Source organism: Bufo bufo, chromosome 4 (assembly GCF_905171765.1).
Source record: "Bufo bufo chromosome 4, aBufBuf1.1, whole genome shotgun sequence".
In the NCBI taxonomy this organism is placed as follows: Eukaryota; Metazoa; Chordata; class Amphibia; order Anura; family Bufonidae; genus Bufo; species Bufo bufo.
The window spans coordinates 178909927-178931069 of NC_053392.1; the positions used below are offsets into that span (position 1 = coordinate 178909927).

General features: G+C 43.9%; 1 protein-coding gene across 1 annotated transcript in view; it reads left to right on the forward strand.

Moving 5' to 3' along the window:
* LOC120999089 (filament-like plant protein 3) overlaps nt 1–21143 on the forward strand; it is a 249859-nt gene that overhangs the window by 62651 nt on the left and 166065 nt on the right. Inside the window, exon 5 of the mRNA XM_040429961.1 lies at nt 7598–7717. Coding sequence (XP_040285895.1) covers nt 7598–7717 — 120 coding nt within the window. The remainder of the gene's footprint in view (nt 1–7597; nt 7718–21143) is intronic.

The following is a 21143-nucleotide window of genomic DNA, read 5'->3' on the forward strand; positions in this document are numbered from 1 at the left end:
CTTTCAATCCAGGGCGTCAGGGCACGAGACGATGTGGTGGTCGAGGATGGCAGAGGGGTGAAGGTTACAGAGGCAGGGGACGGGGGACACGGAGACCAGGTTACCAAAATACCTCCTCCTCCTCGCCTCCCTCTGGCTATTCCAATACTCAAACTCAACCACAACCGTCATCATCTTTTTTAGAGAAGAGCGTGATGCCCTATCAGCTACGCGACCGGAGCCGACAGGAAAGGGGTCAGTAACAGATCTTCAAATTGTTAACTTGTCCACTAGGGGTCTCACTGCGGTGGAGGTGGAGGTCCTTAAGAAGGGCTTGTCCTTTGTGCCCACCACCAACTTTAGTCTATTCTCATGGACTAAGGACCTTCACCTCTTCTGCAGGAGACTTAAGTGGCACAAGTTCTTTAGAACCTCCAATAGAGACACATGTACTAGGATGGGCTTAGATGAGGGTGATTTTGACAACCTTCAAACCCTCGTCGATTTAAATAGAGACCATACTCGGATCAGTGGATCAGGCCCGTTCACAACATTAAAACTGAAAAGTAAGAAAATGCCCCCCCCAGCCAATTACGAGCATGTGGACATATTTCTACAGATGGTCACGAATGACCTTGAACAGCTGACTCGATTAGGCCCAAGATCTTTCAATCTCTCCCGCACAGAGATGCAGGCATTACAGTCTCTCGAAAAAGACCGCAGTATTGTAGTAAAACCCTCTGATAAAGGCGGTAATTTGGTTATCCTCGAGAATGATGCCTATATTCAGATGTGCCTGGACCTCCTTAAGGACTGGGAAGGTTACAGAATTCTACCCTCCAATCCCACTCAGAAATTCTTGGCTGATCTTAAACAGATTCTATTGGCCGGCCTAGAGATGAAAGTGATAGGGACACCTGAATTTGAGTTTATGTTACCCACCAAACCCCTAATAGCGACCTTTTACGGGCTCCCCAAGATTCATAAAGGGGTTAGCCCATTTAAGGGCCGCCCTATAGTATCAGGAGTCAACTCACTTACCCAGAACTGTGGGGTATACCTTGACAAGGTGTTGAGGGAGTTCGTTGTGTCCCTCCCAGCATATACGAGGGACACAATGGACTTCCTCAACGAAATTGATGCTCTTGTCCTTGATCCGGACTGTATCCTATGTAGCATCGATGTTGATGCCTTGTACAGTTCTATTCCACATCAACATGGCCTCAAAGCCATTGAATATTTTTTATGCGCTAGGGGTATACAATACAACTCACATAATAGCTTTATCATCAGGCTACTTGAATATACCCTAACGCATAATTTCTTTCTATTCAACTCAAGATTTTACCACCAGCTCAGGGGGACGGCGATGGGGAGCCCGTGTGCCCCCACGTACGCCAACCTCTTCCTGGGCTGGTGGGAAGATACACACGTCTTCCCAGACCATGATGTCTGGTGGTCCAGAAATATCCAATTCTGGACCCGATATATCGACGACGTGTTTGTTGTCTGGAAGGGTGATTCGATGGAACTCAAACACTTTGTCTCTGATCTCAATAGCAATGAAATTGGACTCCATTTCACCTATGAACATGATCCGTCCAGTATCACATTTCTGGACGTAAAGGTAACAATAACAGAGGATCATTTATCTACCAATTTATTCAGGAAGACAACAGCCACAAACTCTCTCCTTCATTGGAGCAGCTACCACCCCACCTCCCTTAAACAGGGTATTCCAAGAGGACAATACCTCCGGGCACGGAGGAACTGCTCCAGTGACGAAGCCTTTTATAGGGAAGCGAGGGCCCTCCAGGTTAGATTTGCTGCTAGAAGTTACCCACAAGCAGTGCTTAACGATGCCTTTAAACACGCACGGTCCAAGGTACGCAGTGATTTACGTACCCCAAAAATGAAAATAGACAGCCCCCAGCCGTTGAGAATTATTTCTAATTTCGACACTGCTAATCAAGACGTGAAGAAAATTTTAAATAAATACTGGGCCATCCTAAAGATGGACCCTGATCTCTCTGAAGTTGTGTCCGATCGCCCTTCCGTCTCTTATAGACTGGGTAAAAGTCTTAGGGATCGGCTGGTGGCTAGTCATTTCACATCACCTGTTAAAGAGGGTACATGGCTGGACCGACGGCCGTTAGGTGTCTATAGATGCGGCGGGTGCAAAGCATGTGAATTTTTAAATACAGCTAAGATTATCACTGGATCAACAACGGGTCAGACCTTCTTGATACGTGATTTTATTAATTGCAGATCTAAGGGCCTAGTATACCTGTGTCAGTGTAGTTGTCCTCTGGACTATGTCGGCAAGACAGTTAGAGAATTCAGAAGGCGAATTCTTGAACATGTGAATGACGTGAAGAATAAGGAGGTGACCCCAATTGTGACACATGTGAATGAGGTCCATGATGGAGACCCGAGGTCCCTCCGTTTTACTGTTCTTGACGTGGTTCATCCATCTCCCCGTGGGGGTGATTGGGATAGGAGAATTCTACAAAAAGAATGCGAATGGATCCACAGACTCCGGTCCCAATCCCCCGTTGGGCTCAATGAAAGACTCACATTCTCATGTTTTTTGTGACCAATTTTGCTTTCTGGCCATATGGCATATCCCTGGTATACTCTCTCGTCTCCCCCTTCCCTTACCCTTACCCCCTCCTTTTATTCCCTTGCTGCCCATGGGTTCGGCTGATCGTTTCGTCCCTATAGACTTTGCCTGGTGCGCGAAGCACCTACATGTTACTATCATTGACAGTGAATAAGCATATTTTTCACTTATCTAGTTATCTTTTATATATCTATTATCGTATTAATGACTGCGAATTTACATTTGTCCTGACACCTTTGTTTGTCCTACGGGTGTATCGTGGTTGTCCCAGTCTGGGCCTCCCTCCGATGGACATTTATCAATGTAACCATCTAATATAATCCATTTACCCCCGATGATCCCACACCGTGGGGGAAACGCGTTGGGGTTGAGCACAGATACGTCTGTGTCACTATTAGTCATTCTTTTAGGTGTCGTTATTGTGTTATGTAGTCAGCTGCACCGTGTACCTTTTGGTATCCTTACCAATAGGGCTGTATACACTGTGCATACTGGTATATCCATTTTGTCCGTGCCTAACTCAGTCCACCATTTAGATTAATTATCAGCCTGTATATCTTAGGGTTAACTAGGAGTTGCCAGTGAGGTTCGAGGACGGGGGTCTCCACCTTCAGGAGTCGCCCCTGGGCACAGGGCCTAGACTTAGGAATTATTATTAGGGTCATCTATTCCCCACTCTAATAATTTGGTGGACGTCTTATGCATGGACATAATAGGACATTAATGTTTGTTGTATGAATACTATTAAAGATTATTTATTATTTAGGGTTATACTGTAGCTGGACCTTCTACATAGCATTTGTAGTCTGATACCCTGGAGACACATAAATCTGCATGAAAGCTGTGGACACAAAGTTATAGATTATGGTTCTGAAAGTGGAATTTCCCTTTAACTCATTACTTATAGGATATAAATTAAAGGGAACATGTCACCAAATACTTGGAAATAAAACCTTTTCAGTTTTCACTGCGTAGATGAGCGCTTGTCAGTTGAAAGAAACACACTATGTCCCATGTTGATAAGTGGCCCCAAATCGGAGAAATAAGCCTTAGTAGTTTATGCAGATGCGCTCTTAAGTGCAACAGGGGTGTTGCCATTGCACCCAAAGCTCCAGTTATTTTTGCTGCCAGCTGCACCCCTACTCCCCCACACACACACTTTGACTGACAGGGCCAATCAGTGTATGTAGATGTACTCACGACCGGCCGCACTGTATAGTGCTGGAGCTCGCTGGGCATATGGAATCCGTACGGTGCATTTGCTTGGCCATCTCAAGCCCTGTACTGTGCAACCGTGAGATTTCAGGGCCAGGCGTGAGTATATCTACGTACACTGCCTGGTCGGCCAGTCAAAGCAGGGGTGGGGGACGCGGGGCCAGCACATATGGTGACTGAAGCTTTGGGTGCAACGAGGTGCCCACATTGCGCCTAGGGGCTCATTTAGTATATAAAGTCTTATTTTTCCGACTTGGGGCCACATATCAGCATGGGACCAAGTGCGTTTCTTTCACCTGACAAGTACACATTTACATAGTTCGACGGTTTTATTTCCAGGTATGTGGTAACAGATTCCCTTTAAAGTGGTTATTCCATGACTAATGTAAAAAATGCAACCTCAGATGGATCCAGAGATCTCCCCATTCATTGCTCCAATTGTTCTGCTAGATTAATTTCAAGCTGTCAACTTAGGGGTCGTGTCCTTTCTCAGGCGTGTGTCCTTTCTGCCGCAGCTGGTGGCAGTTGAACGATGGAACTGAGCAGGACAGAGAAATTAGAAAAAAGAGCAAACACCAGGTGGCGCTGTACAGATAGATTTCAGTGAAGATTAATACAAGTTTAATTACATGCAATTACAAAAGTATTCAGATCCAGGTGCTGGTTTGAGAACTATATCATAGAATATTTTTGGTGGAATGACCCCTTTAACTTACCTATAGGTTGTAATTAAAAAAAATTGCACTCCTATCCATGTCACAAACCTGCAACTACTTGACAGATGAGGATATATTGCAGTTTTATTTACTGGTGTGTTTTTTATGTTTTTTTTTACTTTTTGCAGGAAATGTTCTTTTAATCTGGGAATTGGGAAAATGGCTAAAGTGAAGCCAATTATTCTGGTAACCTGTAGCTTTCCAGCTGTTACAGAATGATAACTGATATAACACAGCAACAGCTGGGATGCTACAGGATCCGAGCGGTATGAATGAACTCCTTTAAGTGTTGTTCCTCTGTGCGGTGGTTTCTTTTTCTTTTGCTTCTGCTCTGATGATACTTTCTGTACCACATAGAGCTTTATATCCGAGTATAGAGTAGTCACACTCATTGCATAGTTTATGTTCATAGTCACGGAGGCGTGATTGAACTGGATAGTTGTGTGTGTTGTATACCATATGGTGTAAAAATAAGACTCTTTTTCAGTTTTTTTATTCTTTTTTTTTTGTCTTTTGCTTGTTTATGGATGACAGAACTAGCGGCATATGTATCCTTGCAGGCTTTTGAATACTCTAAGATCTCAGTATTTGCTGACTTGGGAGCAATCCTAGAATAGATTACGTCAGGGCAGTTTAACTATTTCAGTTCTTCTAAGAAAAAGAAGAGAATATAGAATAGTGCTCTACAGTATGCAATCCCCTACATGTACAGATCTAAAAGGTATCGATGTAGCAGATCCACAGGTCCAGCTTAAAGGGGTTTTCCAATGATGATGAGTGCCTGCACCTGCCCCCTGCAACAGAAGATTGATACTTACCTGCTCCACGCTACTTCGGTCCTCCGCTGTCTAAATCTTTTGGTCACTGCTCTGTTTACATCCTGCGGTCCATGGGCATGGTCACATATTGACTGGCTTCAGTGGTGATGTGCTGCTGTGACCACATCCCAGCCCATGCATCGGCAGAAGATAACCGGAAGGTGGAGGCAGCGCAGGTAATTATGAATCTTCTGTTTCAGGTGGCATGCTGTGGGCACTTGTTGAAAAAATCCCCAAAATTACCAGAATTCTTTTTAAAGGGTTATCCAACCCCTATAATTCACCCTCTAATGCCTGGGCCCCTCACATATGTTGTACTTACCTTGCTCCCCGACATCCATGTTGTTTCTGATCAAAACATCCAGCGACGAACGGGGGTTGGGAGGGCAGCCAATAGCAGGCCGCAATGGGGACAAGCCTTCCTAACATCACCCGCGATGCTAGGGAGGCTCGTCCCCATCTCGGCCAGCAATTGGCTGAGCCACCCAACCACCCCCATCGCCGAATATTTTGATCTGCGCGACAGGGAGATGCAGCGGTGGCCGTGCCAGCATCAGAAGTGACGCGGGTGCTGGGGAGCAAGGTAAGTACAACCTGTGTGAGGGGCCCGGGCATTAGAAGGGGCATTATAGGGTTTGGATAACCCCTTTAAAGAGTTTTTTTCCCCCCAGCAAATAAATCTGTTTTAAATCAAACCTGTCAAGTGATTTCTGTTGGTCGGAGAGCAGGATATGATAGAGGGAGAGACGCTGAGCTCTGTGATATATAGGTTTATATGATGTGGAGCAGAAACTCCAAGTTAAAAGCAGAGTAGATCCTGACAGGACTCCTAATTACCTTGTCCACGCAATGATTGACAGTGTTCCCTGTATCAGTGTGTTTATACAGAAGGTGGTCAATCATTGTGTGCATGAAATTCTGCTCCATATCATAAACTAATATATCACACAGCTCAGCGTCTCTGGCTCGATCATATACTGCCTTCAGATAGGGCAGAGGAACTCCCCTGACAGGTCATTGTATTTTTGCACAATTTCATTTAATAGAGAATGGTGTAAATAGCAATTTTCTAAATCACTTCATTTTAAAAAGTCTGTCCGCATCCACCTGAAAAAAAAAAGCTGAAAAGTCATGGCAACTAGGGGGCTCGCTTCCACCTAATTTGCAGTCCACTGCCTGTTGTTAGGCAAGATCCATTCCTAGTAACAGAGACACAAGACCGTTCACAGGAGATGGGGGATTCAGAGCTATCTTATACACTGCTTCTGAAGATTATAGCAACCTCCTGTGTGTCTGTATTGTGATCTCCTCCTCCTTATCTGTTCTGTGAGCGCCAGAGCTGAAAACAAAAATAGTGGTAAATAAGGGACATCACAGCTGGACAGTACTGGCAGATTTCACAGAAGGGATGCGCCCTCTGCTTCTGAGTGAAATACATCTAGCTGTGCAGCTGAAACAGGGAATAATATGATTGAAAAAGACTTTAGGGAAGTCAAAACATAACTCTTCCTTTACAGTTATGATTGTACAAACAAGCACAACCATTATTCTAATTTTTTATGAAAACTCATGTACGCGGTCCACCATTGCAGCCTTTTTTATTGCTCCAAAGAAACTAAATGATAAATGAATCCACTTTGTAAATAATCTTAATTAACAATATCCTATGGTTTTGTTTCTTCAATTCCTATGGAAACTGGTAACAGACTACAAATCAATCTTGTCTAGTCTGATCTTGCTTTCATACTACCCTGTATCTTTTCCTTACGTCTTACCTAGCAAAAGTAGGTTATGAGTAGAATATGACTGCAGGTTCAGACTACACAGGGATTGTCTGTAGTCTGTTACCATGGTTTCCATCGCAGCTGCAGGCACAACACAAGAGATTTTGTTAATTAAGATTGTTTACAAAGGTAAATAATTTTCCATTTTAGATTCATTGGAACAATGCAAAAGATAATTGTTAACGTGGGCAGAAGTTCTGAAACATTCTGATAAACTGTGTTTTTAAATTATTTATCATTCAAAGGTTTATAGTCCCTGAATATGAACAATGAAAGCTTTGCCTTTCACTGACAACAAGCTGAAATGTTGTATAATTTTTCATTATACCATCATTACATTTATATTTTTTTATGGAAACCCCTTTAGGCTTTGCAGGTAAATGAAACCAACCACATCAATAATTTGTTTTTATTTTTTTATTTCTATCTTATTTAATGGAATTGAATTTAATTTTGTTCCAGGCTGCAGATTACATTGTTGCAACTGAAGGAAAAGGAAGATGAACTTCAGATTTTGACAACTGAGCTTACAACTTGTCAACAGGCACTTAGAACTGCAAGAGAGCAAAAACAGCTGTTGGGGTAAGAAGTCTCCTGACCGGACGTGAATGATAGGGTCTTTTCAGTATGTGATTGTCTAAGCTAGGCTCCCTCATGGCAAGCCATACAATTTACCAATAATGTGGGAAGGCGGGATGTATTTGTGTCTTGTCATGCCATAGAAAATAGCACTGTTGTCATAGCAGTCTCTATGGTTATAAGGGCAAAGTTTTACCATCAATCTCTAGAAAAGTTGAAAAACTCTTGACCTACCCATACGGGATTGTGTGTGATCAGGGTTTAAGGAACCTCTCACGCATTTCATGTGCACAAAGGCATACGTGCAAGATTTGATATCTAAAACAGATTTGGTAATTACCGTCTAGGTCTTTAGGAAGAAAAGAGAGTATTAATGAAATGAACGTGCTGTATATACTTCAATGTTCAAGCCAAGGAGAGCTAATAGCCGAGTGACTGAGACTATATTGTAGTTTCTACATAATAAAAATAGAATATACACTTTTAATGCACATAATACTTTTCATGCAGCCTGGAAGTTTATAGCTGAGCTTTATAACTTGTGCTTTAGGGTAAACTTTAGATTTCACCGCGTATCTGTTTCTGTTCTCAATTACCCACAAGTGACATTTATTATCTAGCAGAATGTTATTGTTGTTATGGTAAATCCCCATTCAGCAATCATTTTCAGACTGTCTCTGAGAAAGAAAAAAAAAAACTGCCTACATAGACCGAAGAAAGTTTCATTTCCCGAACCTAGAATGACCAATTTTATGTGGTAAGCTTCGCTACGTTTAAAGACAATGGGGGACATTTATCAGTAATTTGCTAATCAAAAGTGGTGATTTGTTTCACCTCCTATATCAAAAGGCGCACGACACTTTTAAAATTTGACTTTTTAAAATATAAACCTGATTATCTGCCTAGTTCTCTCTATTTGCAACATTAAGCTGGCTTAATTGTCCTCAAGAATTTGAGCCATTTCTGACCATAAAAGGATGATAAACGAGGCGTAATATGCGCCACTTTGATAGCCCCACCCACTTTGACATTTAGAACTCATTTTTGGCGTGATGCATTCTTTTGTACTAATATTTTGCCACAGTGGCTCAACCTTCCTAGGATTCTGGAACAAGGTCCGCTATCCTCGGCGCACCCACTGCCGATATAATACCTAGAATGATGTGAAATAATTACAGTATATGGAAGGCACTCTATCCTCTGGCGTGGCATGGAAATAGAATTATAATTAGTCTGAATCAATATATTATTTATTTTATAAAAATTTCTTGAATAAACACAAATATTAGGGTCTATTGTTTGTGTTTATTCAATTATTTTTGATAAAATAAATGATATATTGATCAAGACGAATTATAATTATATTTCCATGCCACTCCAAAGGATAGAGTGCCTTCCATATAATTAATTCACGTGATGCATTCTATATGGTAAAAATTCTAGAGAAAACAGTTGATATATTTGGCGCAAATTAAAACGCCATTCTTTTACACCATAATTCTGGCGCAACATGCTTAGTAAATGTCCCCCAATCTGTCATCAGAAAATTAGCTATTGTTTAAATGAAATTTATGTTTTTTCAGTGTATTTTCCATGGATCTATAATTTAAAAAAAAAATCAAAATACTCTTCAATTTTCACTCCACCCTCTAAAGGCGGATTTGCATGGCCACGTGCACGAAGCAATGATCAAGGACAAATCTTTCTTTTCCAATCATTGCCTGATTGTTCAGCCATAGTAGAGTTGCATTTAAATTCAGCAATTATCCCCGCTTTGTGGGGATGAACGATCTCTACTAAGATCGTTCATCCCCATACAGATTCATTGTTTGTGTACAGAACCTGTCTATTTACACAGGACAATGTACTGCCGACAAATAGCGATTTTATGTGCCGCATGGAAAATATGATCGCCCGATGAACAAGCGTTTCCTTGTTTGTCGGGTGATCAGCAGCACCTTTACACAGGAGAATTAGAGTTTGTATAAACGTTCGCCCCAGATAATTATCCTGATCCTCAGCCTGTATAAAAGGGCCCAATGCTAATTATAATCCATAATATCCTGTTCTGTACAGATCATTTTTCAGCAGTTATGTCATTATCATCAAAGACAGGATTACAATGTCAGATATCACCTTTGTGTAGATAACACATGATCATACCATTCACAATAAGTGATGGTTACAGCTTATCTACCCTGGAAATTGACCTCTGCACAGGTCACACAGCATGTCTAAAAAACTCTTATAAACGTCTAGAGACGTCATTGAAGATTTCATGTCTATTGTGGCTGTGGTCCATGTGGCATTTATCTACATGCTGTTAGCAGCTCAGGCAAAATGGTTGCCCTCAAAATATAGATGATAAATTTCTGTCTATATAAGTTTATAAATACTTCTCTTTTCTTATGCCTTAGGCCTCATGCACATGACAGTTGTTTTTCTCAGCCTCCGTTCCATTTTTTTTGCGGATAGGATGGGGACCCATTTATTTCAATAGGTCAGCAAAAAAATGCTGATAGTTCATCCGTTTGTATTCCGCGTTCGTTGTCCGTTGTCCGTGCATGTCCTACTTTTTTCACATTTTTCCCCCCTGTAAATAAAGGAGACGCTTCAGCCATTACCATCATAGTGGTTGTGGAGTTCCATCTTTAGTCACCGAGTTTCCATCTTTAATCACCCAGTTTTTGAAGAGCTTGGCCAAACCTTTACAAGTGATATCCTATAATCAGGATAGGCCATGAATATTGGGGGTGCGACCCTTCACACTCCTGCCGATTAGCTGTTCAACAGTAGCTCCGACGTCGAAACTTGGCGCCAGGACTGCACAGCTTAGCTGTTGTTCAGTGGACGGAGCTGGTTAGTGCAGTGTGTGAGTGGGAGCAGCTCTGCAGTATCCAGCTCAGTCCAATGCACAACAGATGATTGACAGGGAGTCGGACCATTGCAAATCAGGTAGTGATGGCTTATCCTGAGGATAGACCATCGCTTATAAAGGGTTGGACAAGATAGCATCCACATCCTTTCAAATAATCATTTATGAATAATCATTTATTTATTTACTTCTTCATAGTTTTTTTTCTTCCATTTTGGGCTGTGGTCACATGACCATGTCCATGCAGCTCTCTCTTATTTTCTGTGATGTTATGTCCATGGGCGTGTCAAAGCAGGAATCGGGGCAGTGGTAGGGGAGTGGTTATGTAACCAGCTGGGTGGGAGGAGCTGGAGCTGTGGCAGAGAAAGAAGTGCATCATGGGTTTGGTTGGATACAGCAACAGGAAGTGCTACATACAGGATGTAATAAACCAGAGGGATTTATTAACATGGTAAAAACAGATCAGGAGAATTCAAATTGGAAAAAGAAAGCATGGTGAAGATGTACATAAGGGCTCTTTCACACCTGCGTTATTGTCTTCCGGCATAGAGTTCCGTCGTCGGGGCTCTATGCCGGAAGAATCCTGATCAGGATTATCCTAATGCATTCTGAATGGAGAGTAATCCGTTCAGGATGCATCAGGATGTCTTCAGTTCCGGTACGGAACGTTTGTTGGCCGGAGAAAATACCGCAGCATGCTGCGCTTTTTGCTCCGGCCAAAAATCCGGAACACTTGCCGCAAGGCCGGATCCGGAATTAATGCCCATTGGAAGGCATTGATCCGGATCCGGCCTTAAGCTAAACGTCGTTTCGGCGCATTGCCGGAGCCGACATTTAGCTTTTTCAGAGTGGTTACCATGGCTGCCGGGACGCTAAAGTCCTGACAGCCATGGTAAGTGTAGCGGGGAGCGGGGGAGCAGTGTACTTACCGTCCGTGCGGCTCCCCGGGCGCTCCAGAGTGACGTCAGGGCGCCCCAAGCGCATGGATCACGTGATCGCATGGATCACGTCATCCATGCGCATGGGGCGCTCTGACGTCATTCTGGAGCGCCCCGGGAGCCGCACGGACTGTAAGTATACCGCTTCCCCGCTCCCCGCTCCTACTATGGCAACCAGGACTTTAATAGCGTCCTGGGTGCCATAGTAACACTGAAAGCATTTGGAAGACGGTTCCGTCTTCAAATGCTTTCAGTACACTTGCGTTTTTCCGGATCCGGAGTGTAATTCCGGCAAGTGGAGTACACGCCGGATCCGGACAACGCAAGTGTGAAAGAGGCCTTAGGTGTGTAACTACATGAGCATATCTGCAAATCTTAGTAATCCCAGAAAAACCCACTTAAAGCAGTTGTCTCACTTCAGCAAGTGGCATTTATCATGTAGAGAAAGTTAATACAAGGCAATTACTAATGTACTGTGATTATCCATATTGCCTCCTTTGCTGGCTTCATTCATTTTTCCATCACATTATACACTGCTTGTATCCATGGTTATGACCCCCCTGTAATCCAGCAGTGGTGGTCGTGCTTGCACACTATAGGAAAAAGTGCTGGCCTCTCTGGTGGCCAGGACCGTGAGAGCATGCATAGGCTGGTGTTTTTTCCTATTGTGTGCAGGCACGACCACCGCTGGTGAATTGCAGGGTGGTTGTAACCATGGAAACGAGCAGTGTATAATGTGATGGAAAACTAAATCCAGCCAGCAAAGGAAGCAATATGCATAATAATATTACATTAGTAAGTGCCTCGTGTTAACTTTCTCTACATGATAAATGTAATTTGCTGAAGTGAGACAACCGTTTTAAGGTGCACACACACGACCATAATACAGCTCTGTACAACCAATTTCATTGGAGGCCTACAAAGATTCCTATGTAGTCTGGCAGAAAGGAAATCCTAGCATGTTCCATCAGATGCCACACAACAGACTTATTGAGCCCAAGAAGCTTTGCATCTAGGTGACAATACTTCTTTAAATAGGACCTTTCACCACTCCTGACATGCCTGTTTTAATAACTTCATGCATTCCCCATGTAATAACAATTCTGGAACATCTACTCTTAAGGGTCCATTCACACGTCCGCAATTCTGTTCCACATTTTGCGGAACCGAATTGCAGACCCATTCATTTCTATGGGGCCGCACTATGTGCTGCCCGGATCCGGAAATGCGGACCCGCACTTCCGGGTCCGCAATTCCGATCCCGAAAAAAAAGTAACATGTCCTATTCTTGTCCGCAATTGCGGATGTGTGAGGCGCAAAATGCGGAACGCACATTGCCGGTGTCCGTGTTTTGCGGATCCGTGGATCCACAAAACACACACGGATGTGTGAATGGACCCTATGCCTGTACGCTGTGCCATTCCTGTATTATTTATATTAGAAGTTATGAATGAATTGCTAGCAGTCTGCAGTAAGGGTACAGAGGGGTGGTAACCAGTTGGGGGAGGTGGGGGGTGTCCCTGCACAGTCTCAATCTATCCAATTAGTGTTGCCATTTTCAGACTGTGCAGGTACACCCCCCCCCCCCCCCAACTTGTTACCTGCACTCTGTACCCTTACTGCAGACTGCTAGCAATTCATTCATAACTTCTGGTACAACATACAGACATAAGAATAGATGCTTCAGAATTGTTATTACATGCATGAAGCTATTAAAACAGACATGTTAGGAATGGTGAAAGGTCCTCTTTAATATGATACCACGGTACAATTGCCAGTCAGGCCATAGACAGGTGTATAGACACACTTCCCTGCTATTTATCTATAAATCTTGTGTATATTGCTCACATATTCACACCTCTGAGAATTTCAAGCATGGTTGCTAGGAGATGATGTTAGTAAATCGGAATAAGCAACCCCAGACCCCATTAAAGTCAATTCACTGTATTATTTTCCCTTCTAACATGGTTATAAGGGAAAATAATAGCATTCTTAATATATACAAAAATGTCCATTGAGGGGTTAAAAAATAAAAAAATAAACTCCCCTCATCCACTTGATCGCGCAGCCGGTATCGTCTTCTTTCTTCTTCCTGCAGGACCTGTAAAAGGACCTGCGCTGACGTCACCGCACTCGCCACGTCATTGAAAGTCCTTTTGCAGGTCCTGCAGGAAGAAGAAAGAAGACGATACCGGCTGCACGATCAAGTGGATGAGGTGAGTTTATCTTTTTGATTTTTTTAACCCCTCAATGGACATTTTAGTTAGCATTCTGTATTAAGAATGCTATTATTTTCCCTCATAACCATGTTAGAAGGGAACATAATAAAATCAACAGCACACCTAACCCAAATCCGAACTTCAGTGAAGAAGTCCGGGTTCGGGTCTGGGTACCACATTCAGTTTTTTATCACGCGTTGCACTCGCACGGAAAAAAACTGAACAACAGAACTGACTGAAATTGCGTGCCTACTCGCGCGGGTTTGCCGCAATGCACACGCAACGCATCCGGACAAAATCCGTGAGGCCCGTGTGAAAGAGGCCTAAGAAATGCACGTACGTTCCTCTTAGGGTTGCCATTTATTACAATAAGGGACACAATTCTGGGAGAAACATACAATATGATTTTTACAATCTTTAAATAAAAACTTACTGTTTTAATATTACTCTCTGAGGCTAGATATGGAGTCTAATAAAGCAGTTCAGCACAATGCCTACAGAAAAGCTGTGAAATTCATTTTTTATCTCCTGCAGCTGACTCTAAACTCTGTGGCCTAATATATTTTTGATTAAAAGGATTATTGTATACTGTCTCTTTGTGGAATATATTTTGTAGTAATTGAGTCCCGAGAATTGTGTCAGGCACTGCAGCTACTGCGGTGTTCTCTTTGTGGATGAAGAAAATGTACGTACAGTACTCAGTACGCGTAGTTCTTTCTGGATCCGCTGTATGGAAGCAGTTAAACTAGAATTCTATTAGTTACAGCAAACCATTCTATGAGCACAATGTAAACTATTATTACGCCAGTCAAAGCAGGTACTTGATTGACACTGCTTAGTATATTCTTGTAGCTAATGAGCAGTGCAGTACTAAAATAGTATGGTGGGTGTCAGTACCATACAGAATTACATATTTTAGTTCTATAAATGTAGCAAGTCATAACACGGAGATGTGCTTCATCACAGGAGTCCTCCGACATTTTCTACTGGGTCCTCACCAACCAGAACATAGGGATGCCTCAATCTCACCAGTGCTCAAAATTCATGCCAAGGATTAAAATATATATTTCAGTTTATCTTTTTCTTGTCTCCTGAGGCCAGTCTAACATTTAAATAAGCAGGAATGGAGTCCATTAAATTGCCAAACCAGAGATTGGTGCGGAACACGTCGTCCTCTGCCTCACAGACAGCTTGTGAGGACCTCTGCCTCACAGTCTGAACAGTGATGATCTATCAGACGGTTACCTGATGGCTGCTGTGGACAGGATAAGGTTCTCTTTCCCAAGTCTGTTAGAAGTGTGAAAGGAAGATAAACAATATGTCGGTATTTTATTTTGGCCATTGGACTAATAACTGAACAAGTATTCAGGCAATCAGTACATAATATGTAAAATTGGGTAGACACATGAGAACCCTCAAATAGATGACAGCTGTTTCTGCTGACTCCACCATAAATATGCCCGCTTGGCTCCAAAGAGCATGTTTATTTCAGTGGGGAGGGCAGAAAAGGGGTCTACTAGACCCTTCTAGCAGCAGCTTATCTCACACAGGAACAAAGGATTGACCATGTTTAAATTCATCATTAGAGATTTCCTTGCGGTTTGCGCGGCGGTCGTTTCTCAGCGAACTTTGGTAGTTCGCCAAACTGGCGAACATATGGCGATGTCCGCTGGCGCCATATTCTTAGCATTGTGAAGAACTTTGACGCATGACACATCCATCAGGTGGGACAGGACAGCCAATTGAGACGTTTCAGCACATAGACACACACACTACCCTATAAATAAACCTGATCTGGCCGCCATCTTACATTCAGTCTTTTGCCAGTGTAGGGAGAGGTTGCTTTGTGGAGCAGGGACAGACTGTTAGGGACACCAAACGCTAGCTAATAGGTCCACAAAAGTCCTTTTAAGGACTGGTATAGGTGTGCTATCGATAGGTGTGTGTCACGGATGTTGTAGAGGAGAACACCAAAGGACAACAAGAAGGAAGGGAAAAGACACTAGGCCTCACCGCTAGGGAAGGAAAAGGGTCACCACCTATAAAACCCTGCTCCTGGCCCTAACTCCTATCCGTATGGGCACCTCTCGATGGTAGAGATGCCCATACACAGGAACCTAGAAAACCCTGGTGGCCCTCAGTTGCCCTAATAGTAATGACCAGGCAGAGACAACCCGCTCCTTCCCTGGTGAAGGAACCAGCGTCTCGCTGAGGCCTAGTAAACAAAAAAGGTGGGGGGGGAATACAAAACACAACAAGCGGAACACTTAACTTCTGAGGCTGATGGATGATTGACGAACAGGACTTCACCACGAACCACACTCCAGCTCTTCCAAAAACCAAATGAAGCTATCCAGAGCAAGGAGTGATGGGTAAAGTCAGACTAAATAGAGAGAGGTGAAGGTCACATGATCCACACCTGAACAGGGTGTGTGGACATACCAGCAACACACAAAGTGAAACCAAAAGAGGCTGTCAGATAACTAATGTGCAGATATTGTTTCAGACCTTCTCAAACCTGTCACCGGCGTGACAGTGTGATATACAGAGGGGTGTAATATACTTATAATATACTTTCTAACATAGAAAGTATATTATAGTGCATTTGTATTTTGCAGCAGTTGTATGCGGTTCTGCTGTGATACTGCAGCTAGATGGAGGGACAGACGCTATTAGAATAACTAATTGCAACTGGTGTGATATACCTGTTGCCCCCCAAAAAAAAAATGATTGAGGGGTGTGATATACCTATAATATACCTTCTAACATAGAAAGTATATTATAGTGCATTTGTATTGTGCAGCAGTTGTGTGCGGTTCTGCTGAGATACCGCAGCTAGATAGGAGGACAAACAAAAATTCGACTAACTAATTGCAACTGGTGTGATATACCTGTTGCTCCCCAAAAATAACTGATTGAGGGGTGTGATATACCTATAATATACCTTCTAACATGGAAAGTATATTATAGTGCATTTGTATTGTGCAGCAGTTGTGTGCGGTTCTGCTGAGATACTGCAGCTAGATAGATGGACAAACGCTATTGGAATGACTAATGGCAACAGGTGTTATATAACTGTTTCCCCCCAAAAAAATCTGATTGAGGGGTGTGATATACCTATAATATACCTTCTAACATAGAAAGTATATTATAGTGCATTTGTATTGTGCAGCAGTTGTGTGAGGTTCTGCTGAGATACCGCAGCTATATAGAGGGACAAACGCTATTCGACAAACTAATTGCAACTGGTGTGATATACCTGTTGCCCCCCAAAAATAACTGATTAAGGGGTGCAATATACCAGCTTCCACCAAATATTGAGGGGTTTGATTTACCGGCTTCCAGCAAATACTCATTATTGGATTCTATATTCCTGTTTCCACAAAATACTGATACAGGGTATTGATATACCGGCTTCAACCAAATATTGATTGAGGCCTGCGATATACCTGCTTCACAAATACTGCTCTTCTATAGGGACTTTGTCACAGGGTTATTTTGAAAATGACAGGCAGAGGAAGAGGCAGGCTATTCCGCAGGGGTGGTAGGGGTCTGGCAGGTGCACCAGGCCGGAGCCTAAGTGGGAAGTTGAAGAAGGTGCGTGCGATTACGTCAAAGGACGCACCAGAGTTGTTTGAGTGGCTCACTCAGCCTTCCGCTTCTGCACCATCTTCATCCTCTGTATCAGCACCCTCCTTACTGTCTGCTGTGTGCACCCCCAAAGACACCACCACCACCATAGCCCCTCCACTCGAGTCAGAGGAATTATTTTCCCATCCATTCCCAGACCTTCCTAATGCCATCAGAATCCACAAAGCCACACTCCCAGCGCTCCACGTCCTGCCTCTTCTCCTTCTCCTCTCTCCTCCAATTTGTCATTCACTCCACCTTCCACCGTGCCGTCGTCGCGTTTATCTGGCAAAAGGCAGGCTTCCGTGTCCCAAATGTTCGAATGTAAAAAGTTGATGACGCCGGATAACCTACACAATTCACTGAAAAAAATGCACCAAAATGATACGCAACTGACAATACTAGCTAATTCCTCAGGCCGATGTTAAAAGCCGAGAACTTTGCCAATATCTTCCAGTCAGGAACATATCGGAGCCCCTCATGCACCACGTCACGGTGTCTCAGCACGCATGGGGTCCTACCACTAAACTGCCCGTGGTGTGTGAACAGGGTCTGAACAGTGCAATTAACTCACAGCCAGGCTCTCACATGCCTCCATAGTGGTATCACAAATGTATTGTGAGGTAAAATAAAGCTGTGAGCCGCACCCACAACAGACCATGTGACACAGAAGCTACCAGGTTCAAAAGAATGTCACCAACAAAATGAAGTGGCACATTCCATACACATAAAGAAAAAAACTCACGGGTGAAACTCACGGGTGAAAACGCTCCAAACCCAGACACTGTGGCATGTCTATAATCGGGGGAGCAATTCCTCCCCATGCGGTCCGCAGACAACGGCAATCCCCAGCAAAAAATGCGTACAATGGAGGATGCCGGTGCGGACCAGATGCACCACAAGAACATCTTTTACAAAATGATACATTGTGCAGATAAAAAAATATACATACACAATTCACTGAAAAAAATGCACCAAAATGATATGCAACTGACAATACTAGCTAATTCCTCAGGCCGAGGTTAAAAGCTGAGAACTTTGCCAATATCTTCCAGTCAGCGGAGCCCCTCTCGCCCAACGACTGAGCGCTGGCTTGTCGGAACTGCTAGCCTGCCAACTAATGCCATATAAACTGGTGGACTCGGAGGCCTTTAGAAAATTTGTGGCCAGACACGTGGTCTAGCAAATACGGGCAGGGAAGGTACATAACTTTTACTGCCCACTGGGTGAACCTTCTGATGGCTGTCAAGCATGCAACCCGTGGCACCAGTGTGGATTTGGTGTTACCGCCATGGATTGCATGCAGACCTGCCTCTTCTTTTCCTCCTACTCCATCTCGTCCTCGGCTGACTCCTCCTTTTCCTGCTACCGCCTCTTCTGCTGCACCCCCCCAGCTCCCCATAACCTATTTGTTGTGCCTGGAAGCCAACAGCCACACCGGTCCTGCACTCCTTTCAGCTTTGTGGTCACAGGCCGATCAGTGACTAACCCTGCTCAATTTGACAGTTGGTAAAGTAGTGTGTGACAATGGTGCCAATCTGCTGAGCACGCTGAAACAGGGCAAAATGACACACATGCCGTGCATGGCACACGTCCTGAACTTAGTTGTGCAGCGATTTGTTGCCAAATGCCCCGAGGTCCAGGACGTTTTGTGGCAGGCCAGGAAAATCTCTGGCCATTTTAGAAGATCTTACACGGCCATGGCTCGCCTTGCTGACGTTCAGTGGCGACACCACCTGCCCGTCAGACATCTGATTTGTGACTGCCCGATGCACTGGAACTCCACCTTGTATATGCTCGATAGGCTGCTCCAGCAGGAACGTGCAGTTAGCGACTACCTGTACGAACTCTGCGGCAGGACAGGTTCTGGGGAGCTTGGTTCTTTTTTCACCGCGCCAGTGGCTGCTCATGAGCGACGCATGCAGACTTCTGCGGCCATTTGATGAGATCACCAAACTGGTCAGTCGCAGCCAGGGCTCCATCAGTGACATCATACCTTATTCCTTCTTTCTGGAGTGTACATTGCGTCGTGTCATTTATCAAGCTGTCGAAGAGCAGGAGCTGGAAGATGAGGAAGTCGCAATGCTGAATGAATTCCCAGGGGGGGCTACTCTATCTGAGACAAGTCAGTAGGGGTCTGAAGAGGAGTCTGAGGAGGATGGTGCCTGGGGGGAGGAGGAGGAACAAGAAGAGCAGGCTTTAAACTTTTCTGGGATCCCTGGTGTTGTCCGTGGATGGGGGGAGGAGACCGAGAGCGACATTCTCCTGGGCAATGAGCAGGAGCCAGGGCGCTCCACCCATACCAATTTAGTGCAAATGGGGACCTTCATGCTTCAGTGTTTGAAGAGGGACCCCCGTATAAAAAGCATAAAGGGCAAGGACCAGTACTGGGTGGCAATGTACTTAGACCCCTGGTACAAACACAAAATGGCAGACATGTTACCAGCATCACAGAGGACTGTCAGAATGCAGCATTTCCAGGCCTTGCTTCGAGAGATGCTGCATTCTGCTGCTGTGGGCTATGGCAGAGGAATTTCCACCTACAGAGAAACAGTTGCGGGTACCAATTCTACAGCGCATGCAAGAAGAGGGCGGTTTGAAGATGTGTTGGTCACTTCGTATATGAGATCATTCTTGCATCCAACCCATCGACAGCCGCCCTCTGGATCCAGCCTCAGGGAACGCCTAGACCGACAGGTGTCCGATTACATCGGGTTAACGGCCGATGTAGATGCTCTGAGAAGCGAGGAACCCCTGGACTACTGGGTGTGCAGGCTTGACCTGTGGCCAGAGTTGGCACAATTTTTCATGGAACTCTTGACTTGCCCCTCGCTGAGTGTCCTGTCCGAAAGGACGTTCAGCGCAGCAGGGGAAATCGTGACCGATAAGCGGACTCGCCTAGCTCACAACAGTGTGGACTACCTCACATTTCTAAAAATGAATGAGGCATGGCTCTCGGAAGAATTCAACACCTGTGACGACCACGTTTAATTGAATTTCCTCATGCCAGCCCACACATATCCGCCACCACAAAAACAAGTAATGGTCCCTGTGTTAGTTAAATACAGCAGCATAAAAGGTCTTTTCTGTCCAGTAAATGCCTAATGTTTGGGGCCACAGAGGAATTCAACACCTGTGACGACCACGTGTTATTGAATTTCAACTATTATCATTTGGTTTTTTTTCAAGAGGGGGGGTTTCGTTAGCCATGTATTTAATCCAATTTTATATTTTTAGTTTTTTTTAAACATGGGTTTGACATGTATTTGTACCTGCCTGCAGTAAAATTGATATCCAATGACCTTCTAATATACCTCTAGCCACATAATCACTTGATCTTTTATGTTCGTTGAATTTATAATTTTTGGGGCCTGTAATCTAACTGGCCAACAGTAAAATTGTTATACGGTGACTGCCTAATGTACCTCCAGCTACATAATCACTTGATGTTTTCTGTCTGGTGAATGAATAATTTTTGGGGCCTGTAGTCCACTGGCCTGCAGTAAAATTGATATCCATCGACCGTCTAATATACCTCCAGCCATATAATCACTTGATATTTTATGTACTGTGAATGCAGAATTTTTGGGGCCTGTAATCTAACTGGCCAACAGTAAAATTGTTATACGGTGACCGCCTAATGTACCTCCAGCCACATTATCAATTGTTCTTTTCTGTACGGTGAATGAATAATTTTTGGGGCCTTTAGTCCACTGGCCTGCAGTAAAATTTGTTCTGCAGTTGTTACTCTTTGAGTCTCTGCTCTC